Here is a 16,686-nt window from a genome sequence, read left to right as displayed (position 1 = left end):
CAACGATATACCTATGCCATACAAAAACCACAACTAATTATTACTTATCTGAGTCTTTATCAGCACACTGTGCGTCACGGCTAGAGGTGGTCGTTTAAACGAATAGCTCTAAACTAAGCAGAGCTTTTTAAAAATAGTAGGATAGCTCGTTGCCAAGAAATAGCATTTTTCGTTTAAAGCTTTTTCAATAAACGTTGTAATTTTGGTTCTTTGAAAAAGGCCATCGTTAATAAGGGACTTTCGTTTATAATTAGCCTGAGAACTTAATAACATTTAACTATTTCAACGATTTTTCTAACGATACTGCGATTCGTTGAAATTCACAACGAATACCAGTATCGTTAGAAAAGTATTTTCGTTGAAATTCACAACGAATTGTAGTATCGTTAGAAAAAGCTTTTTAAGCGTTACAGCATTATATTAAGCATGCTTATTTTACTAAGCATAACGTTTAAATTGGTTATACGATTTAAGCCGTTATTTCCATCTCTCGTCACGGCGCGCGGCGGGCAGCAAGGCAGGTAAATTCATGATTAGGTCACCTTATCAGTGACAATTACACAGCGAACGAAAATACAACGGAATGATTCACAAAAAAGTAAAGGTAAATATTATTCTATTATTAAAACCTAGGTATTCCACATAATTTACTTATACGATTAACTTAAGATTTAAATCATTTATTCAAGGTTATAATATAAATTTAACATTTAACTAATGAAGCCTAACCTAATTGTAAATAAAATTATGAAAACTGAACTAAAAGATAAAATTTTACAAATTCAAAGTATGATTGACTTTTCCACAACCTATAACTTGTTAGAAGGGAGTGTATACTTATATAAGTAGGTACTTATAATTTATATCAGACGATCAATACCTAAATAACAAAAAAATATTGTGTCCACCACAACACAACCTCAACATTCTTATAACCAGTGAAATTATTGAATTTATTTATATCAGGCCCAATACAATCTACTTAAATGTAGGGTAGGTAGATATATCTCAATAATCAATTATTTTTAGTACACAATGTAGGTAAGTACTTACGTGACGACTGTGGCAGTAAAACTGTCGCTTCAAACAGTACTAACAGCATTTCTGCAGTTTGTAGGGGCGCGCAGAGCGTGTGGAGCGGTGATGCTGGCGGGGGCGCGCGTGAGCAGCGTGTGGGCCGTGCTGGCCGTGGCCGCCGTGGCCGCCGCCGCCGTGGCCGCGCGCCAGCTGGCGGACACAAGCCAGGGCCAGGACCTCCCACGTTGTATAGGTAAAGTAAGACCATCAAGTTACTTTATTACTTTATTCAAGTTATTTATTATAAAACAAAGGTAAAACACTATCACACCGATTCAAACTTGTCTTGTCAATTTATTTTTAAATACTTACTTACTACAGCGAACCCACAACAAAACTTATAGATAATGAAACCGGTTAATCTGATAGTAATACCTACCTAACATGAGTTTTTTCTGTGTCCAACTCAGAAAAATAAAAGTTTAGACTTCGTATTCCTATAGAAGATGGAGTATTTCATTACATGATACAGTGCAATTTTTAATAACATAAAATATAATATGTAATAAACTATGCTAATAAAAAATGCCTTAGTTTTAAATTAAAATATTTGGATAATATTTCTTAGTAAATATACAGACACGGTGGTGATGGGAGACTTTAACGCGAAACTCGGAAAACAAGAAGGCGGCGAGACGAAAGTGGGGTCACATGGATTTGGAGTCAGGAACCATCGTGGGCAAATGCTGGCTGACTTCTTGGAGAAGGAGGGCCTCTATATGATGAACTCCTTCTACAAGAAGAAGCCACAAAGGAAGTGGACGTGGATTAGCCCCGATGGGAAGACTAAAAACGAGATCGACTTCATATTGACGGATAAGAAGCACATATTCAATGATGTCTCAGTGATCAGTAGGGTTAAGACCGGCAGCGATCACCGACTCGTAAGAGGCACTTTGAATATAAACTGCAAAATAGAACGCTCCCGTCTAATGAAGTCCACGCTCCGTCCTACTCCTCCTAGTACACGCTCAAATCCAGGATCCCGAAAGCTTTCAGTCTGAGCTTTGCGACCGCCTGATATGTTTAGAGAATTGCGTTACAGTTGACGATTTAAACAATAGGTTTGTGGAAACTGTCCGAGAGGTAGGATCGAAATATTTTTCGTCCCGAACCAACCGAGGACCTCAAAAACTCTCAGATGGGACTCTGAGTCTCATAAGAGAACGGAGAGAAATGAGGTTGCAGTCTTCAGTTGATATGGTCGAATACAGACGTCTAAACAGACAGATCGCCAAAGCAAGACGTTGCGATATGAGACGCTACAATTGCAAGCGCATTCAAGACGCAATAGAGCAAAACAAGGGCTCCAAAGTCTTTGCTAGAGATCGATCTGTTCGGCAGACTCTGTTGACCCAACTGAAGACCGACACTGGCAACACCGTTTCATCAGTGCCCGAAATTCTGGGAGAAATTGAGAGATTCTACGGACAGTTATACACCACAACACAAAACCCTATTACCAGCGGTGCTCACGACAGCCGAGCGCCACTCACCCGACACTATACCGAAGATATTCCGGACGTCAGTCTAGACGAGATTAGTATAGCTCTCAAACAGCTAAAAAACAACAAAGCTCCGGGAGATGATGGAATAACGACAGAACTTCTGAAAGCCGGCGGTAGACCGATTTTAATAGCACTTCGGAGTTCGGAGGCTGTTTAATTCCGTCATACTCGAAGGCACAAGCCCGGAGGCATGGAGCAGAAGTGTAGTGACTTTGTTCTTCAAGAAAGGCAACAAAGCCCTATTGAAGAATTATAGACCCATTGCACTTCTGAGCCATGTGTACAAGCTGTTTTCGAGAGTTATTACGAATCGTCTCGAGCAAAGACTCGACGACTTCCAGCCACCCGAACAAGCCGGGTTCCGAAAAGGCTATAGTACCATAGATCACATACACACGCTTCGGCAGGTTATACAGAAGACCGAGGAGTATAATCTACCTTTATGTCTAGCGTTTGTGGACTATGAGAAAGCCTTTGATTCTATTGAGCTCTGGGCGATGCTTCAATCCCTTCAGCGGTGCCATATAGACTATCGCTATATCGAGGTGTTGAGATGTATGTACAATGCTGCCACAATGTCAGTTCGATTACACGAACATAGCACAAAACCGATCCAGTTGCAAAGGGGCGTGAGACAGGGAGATGTTATTTCTCCGAAACTGTTCACCTGTGCACTGGAAGATGTTTTTAAGCTTGTAGAGTGGAAAAGACTGGGCATTAACGTCAATGGCGAATATATCTCTCATCTACGATTTGCTGATGACATAGTTATTATGGCGGAAACGCTGGAGGAGTTGGGCGAAATGCTCACAGACCTCAATGATGCCTCTAAACAAGTTGGGCTGAAAATGAACATGGACAAGACAAAGGTCATGTCGAACGAACATGTTTCATCATCGCCCGTAACTGTAGGAGGTGTCACCATCGAAGTTGTTGATCAGTATCCCTACCTAGGACAAGTGATCCGATTAGGTAAATCCAACTTCGATAAAGAGGTAGCTCGTAGAATCCAACTCGGATGGGCAGCGTTCGGGAAATTACGACACATCTTCACTGAAAACATACCTCAGTGTCTGAAAACAAAAGTTTTCAATCAGTGCGTGTTGCCAGTGATGACTTACGGAGCCGAGACGTGGTGCTTCACCAAAGGGCTTATCCACAAGCTCAGAGTTGCTCAGCGTGCTATGGAAAGGGCTATGTTAGGCGTGTCCCTGCGAGATAGGATTCGTAATGAAGAAATCCGCAGGAGAACTAAAGTTACCGACATAGCCAAAAGGATTAGCACGCTGAAATGGCAATGGGCTGGCCACGTAGCCCGCAGAGCCGACGACCGCTGGAGTAGAAAGGTTCTGGAGTGGAGACCCCGTGTCGGCAAACGGCGTGTCGGTCGCCCCCCAACCCGTTGGTCTGATGATCTGCGGAAGGTAGCGGGAAGCCGCTGGATGCAGATGGCGGGTGACCGTTTGGGGTGGCGATCGTTAGGAGAGGCCTATGTCCAACAGTGGACAACGGAAGGCTGAGAGAGAGAGAGAAATATACAGACTCACTGTTATTAACTGTTACGTTCTTTGTAACATTAAATTTATTGTGTAAGTAGATTGTTTACAGTAGGTACTACTACCGAGTTAGTGGTATAATTAGTATCATTCAATAAATATACTTAAGTATATCTATAGGATAGTATATGTTATGTGCGGGATAGAATACTGCGGCTGAGGGAATTAGAATAAGTAACTCACAAGAGACTGAAGATATAAGTATAGATATAAGTAGGTATCGTATAATTAAACAAATTGTGAAAATATGAATTACTTAAACTATGACAAATCAAATTAACTAAGGAAATGAGTTTTATTGTTAAGTATAGCTTCTTGATATTATTTCTAGATAGGTAAGAACTATAGTACTCGTTATTCTATGGTAAGAACATATTCGTATAAACCATAGAATAACGAGTAAGTACTTTGTTATTCTATGGTATAAACACTATAAACGTACTTACCAATCATTTACCAATTAAAAAAGCGTATACATGGATAATGTTTACTACAGCAGTTAATTAATAGTTAAGTCCTAGTTAAGTACATAATATCTTTAGGTAGGTACTAGTTTTCCTTTCCGGCATAATTTTTTTGCTAAGTTACGAAGAATGTAACTACGCGTGTAGTTAACTGACATATAATTAATAATTTTATTCTTTGTGACAATTAGATATTCAACTGACGTTTTACACTGGCGACCAATGCTCCCTAACGCAGAAAGGAATAGAAGTGGCCATAACCTATCATGTTATTGTGCATAATATCACGGTCACGGTGCAAAGTGTAGCAGTTTAATAAGTAATGTCCGTGTGTTACAAGACTTACAAGTCGTTAATTAAAGCTCAACTCGTATAAGTAATAAGTACAATCCATTTACCGATGTCACAGAATAATAACCAGACCATGTATAGCGAAGCAAACAATTCTGCTTCCATACCTAAATAGGTAAATAAGTAACGCAACATTGCTTGCAGTCTGTAATTAATGATTGTGAGTTCTATCTTGAACCTTCCCAAGCAAACAGAACTAATCATTTTGAATTTAATACACCTGCCTGCTTACCATAGAGTAACAAGTTTACTATGACTGTACATAATAATATATTACTTAGGGTCAAGGAGGGTACAGTCGCTCGGATCTTTTCAACAGGCGATATCATGAGAATTATAAGCGCCTAAAATATTTTTGTAGGCACAAAATACCGTTCACTATTTAAGTTTCATATGTAGTTAAATAGATTTCCGATAGCTTTTACCAAAAAATAGATAACAACCTTTTTTTTAAAAATGGGAATGGATCCACTGTTTAATACTGTAGGTACACAGTGACTAGTAATAGTAACCCCAAGTACACAGTTGCTCTAACAGACACAGTGGCTACGGATGGAATAGAGTCGCTGTGTACTACCCCTAGTGAACAGTGGCTCACAGATTACCTACAATGACTGTGCACATACTGCACATTGGAACGCAATATTTTTTTAGTTAAACCATAAAACATGAGGGTGCTGTGGTTAAAAGAATGCTTTAGAGTTTGCTCTTGTTCGTTCATCTTTAGTCTGTACTTTTCCGAAAGGGGCCGTCCATTAATCACGTGAGGTCGTTTATCTATGTAAAGGCTATTTTTGACTAGAAAAAATATAACAATAATAATATGTTATAAAAATATAACACAAAAATATCATACTACAAATCGTTCAACTTTTGCGCAGAAATTTCGGATCAGAAATACGTAGCGCTTTTTGTCAAAAAATTAATACACGTGTAACGAGTAACGCGGCTCACGGACTAGTTCATACATATTCACATGCCAGACGCTTCTTATTGACGTAGAGTAGAGGACAGATATAAAGCTCTTTCCATTTCCAGCACAGAGCATTCGAGCGACTGTTCTCTCCGAGCAACTGTACGGACCCTCCCTGACCCTACTATATAATGAACTTAGCTACATTCGGTCTTCTTTCCCTAGCAAGTAGTGCATTCATGGATTGAATTGAGTGAACAAGGCGGACTTATGGCTAAGAGCGATCTTACAGATAAGGAATAAGTAAAAAGCAAAAGTACTGAAATTACGGATGCATAGACGTAATAATTATGCTATTAACTGTTTCAGGTAGCAGAAGCAGAGGGCGTTGTAGCCACAAAAATGATATGTAAGGATACTGTCGTATATTGCAGATCGCGACACAGGTGAGCTGACCAAGCAGTCCGGACGCGTGAAGAAGGCGCGCGCGAAGGTGGGGGCGAAGGCGCACCTGCAGCACCCGCACGCGGTGCTGTTCGCCAGCGCGTGCGGCGCCACCGTGCTGTCCCCCACCTGGCTGATCACCTCCGCTCACTGGTGAGGCTGCACCACTAATACCGAGCAGGACACATTTAGACGATACCTACGGAGATTGATAACTATAAGTATGCCTAAAAAAGCAAACGCACAGCCCGTAATAAACCTTAGTCAGCTTCTTAGACCATAAGTAAACCACTATGCCTATGATTAACATCAATCACCACCGTTAGCATATTATTGTCGCAGTAAGATAGTTAAAGCCTATAGCATATTCCTAGTGCGATAGTAATGAAGACGTTTTACCTAAAAATAAAACGTATATTAAACATACTTACCTTATTCGAAGTCTAATAATAATTGAGAGAGACATCTCTTTTCCTTTTCGTATTTCCTGCTAAATACCACGTGACTTCCGGCGACTTCCCTTGAATTTGACTTTTTCCCACCACCACCGGCAGTTGGCGCCATTTTGTTGGCTCCAAATATATTCGTCATTGGGTCTTGTTGAATGCCACCAGGCAGAAATAAAATTATTAGACTTCGAATAAGGTAAGTATGTTTAATATACGTTTTATTTTTAGGTAAAACGTCTTCATTAAACAACTTGACCGTTATTCGAAGTCTAATAATAATTGAGAGACGTGTTTGATATCGCCTGGTGGTGGTGGACGTCAATGTGACTATATGAATGTTATTTAGAGACACATTAACAATGAGAAGCTTGTGATAGCTTAGCTCCTACTGTAGATAAATATAGAACCATAATTTGTTAACTCTAGGATAACAAGAAAACATTTCACATTATGTGTGACATTCATTTATTTTTGAAAGATATATGTATAAATAATCAATACAAATTAATGTTAAGTATCCATGATATACTCAACGTAATAATAATATAACGATTCTTGAACATAATTCATTAAATCATCTATCTTGTATCAAATGAGGTGATTGAAATAAATTCAGTCTGATTGACAGTAGGTAACTTAAAAATAAATTATTGTGAATATCTAAATTAGGGTACAACTGCGTTGAATAAATCAGAATCAGTATTATTAACATTATTTACATTAATGATTTGACGACAGTAGAATCTTTTAAATGTATTTTCTGATCTCCAGTTGCCTCGAGTAAGTATTTCCTCTATTGGAGCGTTCTCAAGCCAACTTTTTGAAGCTACTGCAGACCGGAAACTACCAGCTGTGGCCGCTATGCCTGACTCCTTCAAAATATTTTTGACCCATCTAGCAATAATACACCGTGTAGCTGGTTTAGCTTTACCACAAATTGATAGAAATAGGTGACTAGATTCGGCAGTACTTCTTCGTTGCTGTCCAATAATTAGTATTTACTTTTAGCTTCCAGCCAGATTGGCGATAATCAACTGAGTCCGTTTTTGAACCAAATACTGGCCATAAAACAATCGAGTCCTGAGAATCAATGCAATGATTAGAATCAACACGTAATAGCGTCAGGTCATGTACGCGTCGACCAGAACATAGCAACAACATTGTGGCCGTACACTTTGAAATTTCATAAAGGTTATCAGTTTTAGGATCTAACATAGCTAAATGATGAATTACTTTTTCAATGTCCCACACAGGTGGTTTCGGAACATTAGGCTTTGCTAAGGCTATAGATTTTAAAATTCTTTTGACCATAGGATGATCACTAAGACGGTTTATGGCTTGCGGATCACAAAATATTGATACTACTGACTTATGAGTTAATATAGTACTGTAGGATAAGCCTTCCTTTTGATGTAAATCAGCCAAAAATCTCGATAAGTCTGATCCGCTTGGCTTATTCGTAGAAATTTTGTTTTCACGTGCCTAATTGACCCATCGTGTCCATACTGGCTTATACGTCCGTATCGTAGAAGGACGCCAACTTTTCAACAAGAGATCCTTCTGCTCCTTTGTCCACCCGACTAAATGTTCCTGCCACCCCCACATCTCCACACCTCCAGCGTCATTTCTGTCACTTTCTGTGGTGGGAGGCCGGTTGAGACGTCTACTAGAACGTTCTTCAGGTTCATGATGGTCCACGGTGGAGCTGTGGCTCGGTTTTTTAGATCGGGTCTCCAAAATACTTGTTCCCATCTGGGGGCTACAATGAGGTACATCCCTTGACACGTGTTCAGGTGTTGTAACACTTTGGGCATCAAAAATGGCGGGGGGAATACCCACGCCAGCTCGTAGTTCCATTGTTGTGTCATCGCATCGTGAAAATCCGCTAGCTGATCGTGACAGTCCAGGCAACAATACCTGGGAACTACTCGTGTCAGGCGGGAGGCAAACAAGTCGATGACTGGGGTTCCCCATTTGGCGAAAATCTGAGTTGTAGCCTGAGGGAGCAGATGCCACTCTGGCCTCTTGCGAAATCGAGATAGGTGATCTGCCTCTACATTGTAAGCCCCGGGAATGTGGTAAACAGTCAATGTTATCTGATGACTGTCCAATAACATGAATATCTTGTACGTTATTTCCAGCAGACCCTGCGACTTGGTACCGCCTTCGTTCCTCAAGTAGGATACAGCTGTTTTGTTGTCGCATTGTAAATGCAGAGATCCGAAACGGAGGTTCTGACATTGATCTTCTAAAGTTTTTAAAATGGCAAGTAACTCCTTTCGATTGCAATGGAGTCCCTTTTCCTGCGATGACCATGTTCCTGTTACACTCAGATTGTTTATTTGCGCTCCCCACGCTACATCTGAGGCGTCGGTCACAACATAATGTGTGGGATATGGGTGGTGAACCGGAGATGGATCCTTGAGGTGAATTAGCCACCATTGTAGTTCCTGTAGAACAGCCTCGTCCAGTAACATTCTTGTATGATCCTGAGACCTTCTTTTCAAGGCGATCAATAATCGCTGTAGCTGTCGGTAGTTTAGCCTGCCGCGTGGGACAGTGAAGCTGGCAAAGTTCATCAGGCCTATCACTCGTTCCAAGTCCTTGATAGTGGCCCTTTTGCTTGTGGATATGTTTGTTATCATTGCTGATAGTTTGGCACACTTCTGAGCAGGAAGTGACTTTTGGTTGTGCTTGCAGTCCCATGTTATGCCAAGGTATTCTATTGTTTGACATGGCTGTACAACTGATTTGGCGTAGTTTATTTTCCACCCCAAGTACTCTAGTAGATTTACTGCGATTTTTTTGTGGTCCTTTAGAACAGGTGCATCCTGATTGGCTAGCAAATAATCGTCCAAATATACGACCAGGCGGATGCCGCGCTGGCGAAGGATCTGGGCCATCCAATTGCTCACGGAGGCAAAGGTTTTCGGAGCAGAACTTAGTCCAAAAGGTAGGCAGTTCATTTGTAGAAGTTCCTGTCGATAAATCAGGCGTAGAAACCGACGATGGGCTTCTGATATGGGTATGTGGAAATACGCCTGGGAAATATCGATTTTTGCCATCCAATCGCTCGGTTGTAGAAAATCGGGAATTTTGTACACATTTATCAATCTGAATGGCGCTGTGTACACATAGCGGTTTAATGCCTTTAGATTGAATATGGGTCTCATACTGCCGTCTCCTTTCGGCACCAGAAACATCGAGGACAGGAAACTTGGGCTCACATCGACCTTGGCCAATACTCCCTCGTGTTTCATTTTTTCTATTATCAGGTCCATTTCGTCGCTGGACTGGATGAGACTTTTCGGATTCGGCATGTTCGGCATTTGAAGCGGAGGCTTCGAAATGAAAGGGATACGGTATCCTGAAGTAATTTTTGTTATGTAAGCTGGTGCCCCTAGGTTCACCCATCTGTGATGGTAAAATTGTAGTTGTCCGGCATGAAATTGTTGGGTGACGTGACTCGGTGAGTCAGTATCGTCGTTTATTACCTCTCCTCTCCCGGTGGGATGAGGAAGAGTTTCTCCTTGGTCGGCCATGATCTTGTCGGCCGCTGCCAGGTGCTTGTTGCTTACCACCGCGGCCACGAAATGGCTTATTGTTATAATTACCTGAGGTTGACCTGGTGTTCGCGGCTTGTATATTACCTTTGTAGTTTGGTCTCTTTTGCACGTGTACATTGCGTTGCGCAGATGTACTAGGAGTCGGATCGGTCTGCGGTGCAGAAACGCGATCCTTTTCACGAGGCCAGAATATTTTCCGTACTCCTCCGGCTCTCTCCAGAGTTGATATAAACTTTTCAGTCTCAAAGAGATTATCACAGGAAGGCGGAACCTTACGCAGTGAAGTTTTATGAAGTGGGTCTTTGACGAAAGCTAGAATAGCCTCACGTCTTTGCTGAATTATTTCAGCTCTGTGGCAGCAAACCATTTGTAATATATCGTTAGATGTTTTTGAAAAATCACCTGTAACGAAAATATCTTCGATCCTTTTATTAACTTCTTCCGAAGTTAGCTCTGATGTTGTTGTTGTCCACGCCAAAAAGGAACGGAGCTCCTTTTCAAGTTGATCCCTTTGTTTTATCATAGCAAAAGTAAGCGATGCTAGGGCCTTTTCAAAATTTACGAGAGTGCGAGAGGAATCGTAGCGCTTAACTTCTTCGTTCGCATCTAAGTCGGTAAAGCCCGGGCTATGACGATATAATTTTTGGACATCGGCGTAACGAACGTTTCTCCAATCCGGGTGCTCAAGCCGCTGGATGTTTTTAAGGGTATCCAAATAAACGGCTGGTGTTTTTTAAAATTTCCGGCTCTTTCAATCTAGTACCGATAGTTAAGGAAATTTGAGGAGCTGGTTCCTCATCTAATGATTGCACATCTGAATAAAGCTGACCACTAATATTATCATCAATAATATCACCATTGCTATTGTTATTGCAAGCTAATTGATTTTTAAGATTTTTTATTTCTAACATCATTTTATCAAATTTACGGTCTTGATTTCGTCTGCGGCGTTTAGATTTAATTTTCCTACGCCGGGAGCGTTTAGAGCAAGAGGAATCACTGCAGCTTGAGCTTGAGCTAGATTCAGACGATGACGAATCACTTTCACTAATCTTCCTTTTACGAGAATGTTTCCGTGTTGACAAGGATGGTTGTGCATCTTGCACGTCTTGCAAATCCGCATTTTCAGTACAGGTCTACTTACCAATAACCCTGTATAATTATATCCCTAGAGGGATATAACTATATTACAGCTTTAACTATCTTACTGCCACAACATTAGTATCATGCATAGCTAATAATTATATTAGTTATTGCTGTAGCATAGACTAATACACTTGTATTCAAAATTTGCGAATGAAAAAAATCCTTAGAAACTATGTCGGTCACGTGCCTTTTTAGTATGGAGAATAACTTTTTTTTTCGCGAATTTTGAAATTCTGATTTCAGTTTCGGGCTTAGATACCTATGCCATGCTGCACATGTAGGTTTCGGCTTAGTATACCCTTTTTGCAACACCCTGTAGCTAGGTATACTTTAAAAATCTGTAGGTAATTAATTGGCTTCTTTCTTTCACCCCAACAGCAGATAATTTATTATATGATTTTACGATGCATAATGCAAGATGTCATTCACAGTTTTCATCTCACTGACAATAATTGAGTCTCTATTTTTGGGTTGTTCCATGAGTTAAAACATTTGATCTTAAACAATATTTGCGTGTTGTTTGTCAGTACGTTGTTCATGAAAGGCAGCACGGTCATAGCGGGCACGGGCCGCCAGGACGACGGCAGCGGCCACCGCGCCGAGATCAAGCGCCTCGTGGTGCACCCGCGCTTCACCATCGGGCCCTACTGGCTCAGCCCCACAAGCTACAACATCAAACAGGTACGTTCACAGTTGGTAACCGCCAGGCCAAGCCGAACCATATTGTTATTCCAGATACCTGGAGTTGATGACTCTGAAATACTCTGAATCTAACCTAGACATGCAGATGTGATGCCAGATGGCGAGTTAACGATAACCTTGACCCACGATGTCATGGGAATGTGACAAACCTACGCTACCGGACAATCTTACTTAAAGGGCAATAGATAGACCTACTTGCACCCAACCCAATCGTAACCTGCCCAAGAATCTTAGTAAGTAGGTACCTGGGTTAAAAAAGTAGATGAATGTTATTGATGAGTATGTGGCGAAAGCCACCCTTGGTAGATTATGTAACCATGGTAGTTTTTAATACATTTAATCTGGCACACTTTGTGTCGCGCTGTGGCCACCCGAGGCACAGCGGGAGACCCAAGGGCTCGCTCTCTTCCCGCGACATCACCAGCTCGATCGGACGTGTTCATTTCACTCGTGTACTAATTACACGAGTGAAATGAACACGTCCGATCGAGCTGGTGATGTCGCGGGAAGAGAGCGAGCCCTTGGGCCCAATGTTCAAATAAATGGACTTGATATAGTAACGACCTAGTTTCTGTTACATCAAATAACTCCATAAGTATACTCCAGGTGGCAGCGCGGTACGACTTCATGCTGGTGGAGCTGGAGGAGCCGCTGCCGCTGGACAAGAAAAACATCCGCGCGGCCTCGCTGGCGGCCCCGAGCGCGCGCTCCGGCCGGAACGTGGGCTACGGCGGCTACGGGGCCAAGTTTCACGGAGTAAGTGTTTTCACCGTTATCTGTCTTTAGCGGATGTCCTATCAGCGATGTTATGTTTACTTACCTTATTTTAAGTTGTAGGTATAAGTACCTATTTATTATGCTACGCTATACTTTTCGGGTTATAGCCAGCCAGAATTAATAATGAATAGGTTGTTGTCGTCCTAAGGTACCCCAGTGGTACAGAGGGCCTTCACGAGAGTGCGCCACGCCGTCCTGTCCTCAGCAACCGCTCTGGCCTCCGTCCAGCTCAGGCCTTGCGTTCGCAGCTCGCCGTCCACTGTGCGCCGTCATGTGTGCACAGGGCGACCGCGTCTCCGATGGCCTCCTAGCGATTTCCACTCGAAAGCGATGATTGCCATGTTATCGGCTCCCCTTCTTATAGTGTGACCGATCCATCTCCATTTTCGCAATGCGATTTCTTGCTCTATGGGCGACTGTTTGCACACTTTCCACAGGTCAGCGTTCCGGATTGTGTTCGGCCAGAAGATGCGGAGGATCGACCTCAGGGATTTGTTGACGAACACTTGTATTCGGTTCATCAATCCCTTAGTCACTCTCCACGTTTCACAACCGAACAGCAGAACCGACTTCACCACGGAGTTGAAGAGGGAGATTTTCACGCGACGCTTGAGTACGTTGGAGTCCCACACCGATCTTAATTGTTCGAAGGCAGCTTTCGCCTTATTTATTCTAGCTGCGACCTCTTCGTCTGCCCCACCCTGGCTTGTGATCGTGCTGCCAAGATACACAAAGCGAGGAACAGACTGCAGGCTCTCGTTATCCAGTACAAGTGGATCGGTCTCGGTCGGGTTTACGCGCATGTCCACAGTTTTTTGTCGGTTGATTCGCAAGCCCATCTGGCCAGCAGCAGTTTGTAGTTTCTCTAGCTTTCCTTCCAACTGGGCCAGTGTTGGCGATATCAACACTATGTCATCCGCGTAATCGAGGTCCTCCAGAACACTTGCTCCCCAACTGATTCCTTGGACATTGGTGGTCACATCCCGCATAACATCATCCAGCACAATTATATACAGTAGTGGAGAAAGAAGGCAACCCGGTTTTACGCCAGCGGTAATATTTATAGGTGCGCCAAGCTCTTTATCGTGGACAACCCTACAAGTGCTTCCCTTGTATAGCGACTGGATTATCCTGACTATGGCGCTCGGTATTCCTCTGCGGTACAGGCTGGACCACAGCGCGCTCCACTTCACGGTGTCGAATGAATAGGTAGACTATACAGAATGTTGCAAAAAACGTATACTAAGCCGAAACCTACATGTGCAGCATGGACTATCTAAGCTCGAAAGTGAAATCAGAATTTCAACATCCGTGAAATAAAAGTCATTTTCCATAGAAACTCTGTTGGTCACGTGACTTTTTAGTATGAAGAATGTCTTTTTTTACAACACCCTGTATACCATGCAGGGTTTCAATCATGAAACACATCGAGAGGATTCAGGCAGTTAGGTATACCTAAGTACCTATTCTATTCTATTCTCTGTGGGGGTGTCAGTACCTGCACCTGGCTCTCTCGAATGGAACCTTTGTGCATATCCCCAAGGTCTAAACTGCCTTCCTAAGCTTGGACCATTTCCCACCACGCTGGTCCACTGCGGGTTGGTGGGTTCACACATCTAGATGTGCTAAATCTAGATTTATGCAGGTTTCCTCACGATGTTTTCCTTCACCGTAACCTAAGTACCTATAACCGATCATGCATGCCGCTGATATGATACCTTAGGTAGGTATCATACGATGCTTATGTATGTACAGGGCGTGCTCCAGCGCTCGATGCACGCGGCGGAGCTGCGCACGGTGAAGGACGCGACGTGCGCGCGGAAGCTGGAGCAGTTCGACCGCGCCGACATGCTCTGCGCGAAGGGACGCCCGCCAAGATTAGACTCCGCTTGCAATGTTCGTAACTAATACTTTAGTGGATTTGTACTGGTAACTAAGCTGATACTTTTTAAATTATCAGTTCCTCATGTCCTAACACCAGCTCAGGGACACTTCACTTTACTCAATGGCATCAATGGCCATGGTCAACCAGCGGACTAAAAGCCGTCAGACCAAAGGGTTCAGAGGGAGGTAACCTACAGTCAAACTATAAATTCCTGACATCAAAGAGTGCGATTTTGCTAAGACTTTTTATGATCATCAGTTATTTACTTACTTTTACATACATTTTAAAAATAAAATACCGATTGATCATGAATTTTTAACGGATTTGTCCTTAATATAACAGATCGATTTTAATTATAACAGATCGATTAAATACGATATCATACTTTATTTATTATATTCTATAATATATTTATTCTATTCATGTTTATTCTATTGCATATTTATTTAATTTTTTAGTATATTTTTCTTTTTAGTATAGTAATCTAACATAATTATTTTATGATTTTAAATAATTGACAACGGATTTATAACCAATGTTAATTTTATGTAAAAAGCTCTTATCTTATTTCCTAAGGCCCTGTTTCACAATGTCTAGTGAGTGGCTACCTGTGAGATAAAATACATGCTGTCACTGTAAAAAAAATAGTAACAGAAAGTGACAGCATGTCTTTTTATCTTACAGATAGCCACTAACCAGACATTGTGAAACAGGGCCTTAGTCTCATGTACCTACACCTTACTCCTCTATTTACTTCTCTTAAACTCACTAAGTATAATCCTAACACTGTATACTTACCTTCTTTTAAGCTTTGTTACTTTGCCTACTGCTTGCGGTGTCAATAAATGATTTTTTGAGTTAAGATCCACTTCCATTTTCACGACTTTATAGTTTAACTGTAACCTAAGGGTCAATTCACGTCACACGTACCACAACCACACCACAACGATGCCGTGTGGTCGGGCGTATTTTTTGTATTGAAAATGAATAATCCAATTCACACGTGCCACATTTTGCCGTTGTTCTCGACCACCTGTGTAATACGATACGACCAAATCGCAACCACATCGCGACGGCAAAGCCGCCACGCGGCGGCGGCACCGCGGCCACCTGCTGTCCCTATTAACTGCTTACGACCACGTGGTTACCGCATCGCAACGACAGCGACAACGCAACCACATCGACGTTTTGTCGCTACCACAACGCAACTGCAAAAAGCCGCTGCGACACTATTCACACGTAACCACAGCTTGACCACATTATGTCGCTGCGACGTGGTGTGGTTGTGGTACGTGTGAATTGACACTAACTATGTATAGTGGAGCCAAGTGGAGCTGAATTTTCTGCGCGATTATTATTCTGAGATCTTGTATCCTGCAACTATTTCCGTCAGGGTGACAGCGGCAGCGGGCTGGTGGACGACAGCGGGCGGCTGCTGGGCGTGGTGTCGTGGGTGGAGGGCGACGCCACCTCCTGCTTCCCCGGCGCAATCGTCGTGTTCGCACGCGTCTCCGCCGCCCGGGACTGGATCAGGGAGGTCACCGGCCTCTAGCTCGCACCTCTAGTGCCTGCCTACTGATAGCTTTTGACTAAGCTGTGATTATATATTTATCCAAAAAGTACAGTCTGCCACAAAGACATTTGAACCCTCCTGATTTAGGTAATTTTAATGACATACACAAAAGTATGAGCAGTTATCAAAACAAGTTTCATACTTGTATGGGTCAGATCAGATATCGGCGTGGAAGACTATACCTCTATATAATTATGTATGTATTGATAAGGTTAAGTGCGTTAAATTAAATACATTTTACCAAAATACCTATTTTATTATTTACGACGGTAACA

At 42.2% G+C, this 16,686-nt stretch overlaps 1 protein-coding gene across 2 annotated transcripts; it reads left to right on the top strand.

The window, feature by feature from the left end:
- Positions 1 to 484: 484 nt before the first annotated feature.
- Positions 485 to 16,659, top strand: LOC119694142 (scolexin B). 2 transcript variants are annotated; one of them, XM_048633639.1, is made up of 7 exons: positions 485 to 604; positions 1,111 to 1,270; positions 6,304 to 6,466; positions 12,002 to 12,155; positions 12,783 to 12,932; positions 14,709 to 14,849; positions 16,232 to 16,659. In XM_048633639.1, exons 1-7 carry the CDS (start codon positions 584 to 586, stop codon positions 16,388 to 16,390), a joined length of 948 nt encoding a protein of 315 aa, XP_048489596.1. In that variant the 5' UTR covers positions 485 to 583; the 3' UTR covers positions 16,391 to 16,659. The 2 variants fall into 2 exon arrangements, with proteins under 2 accessions (XP_048489596.1, XP_048489597.1); XM_048633640.1 differs by lacking the exon at positions 14,709 to 14,849.
- The last annotated feature ends 27 nt before the right edge of the window (positions 16,660 to 16,686 follow it).

Source organism: Plutella xylostella, chromosome 6, assembly GCF_932276165.1.
Source record: "Plutella xylostella chromosome 6, ilPluXylo3.1, whole genome shotgun sequence".
In the NCBI taxonomy this organism is placed as follows: Eukaryota; Metazoa; Arthropoda; class Insecta; order Lepidoptera; family Plutellidae; genus Plutella; species Plutella xylostella.
Note: the sequence above shows the minus strand (reverse complement) of the source record. Positions and strands in the feature narration are given on the sequence as shown.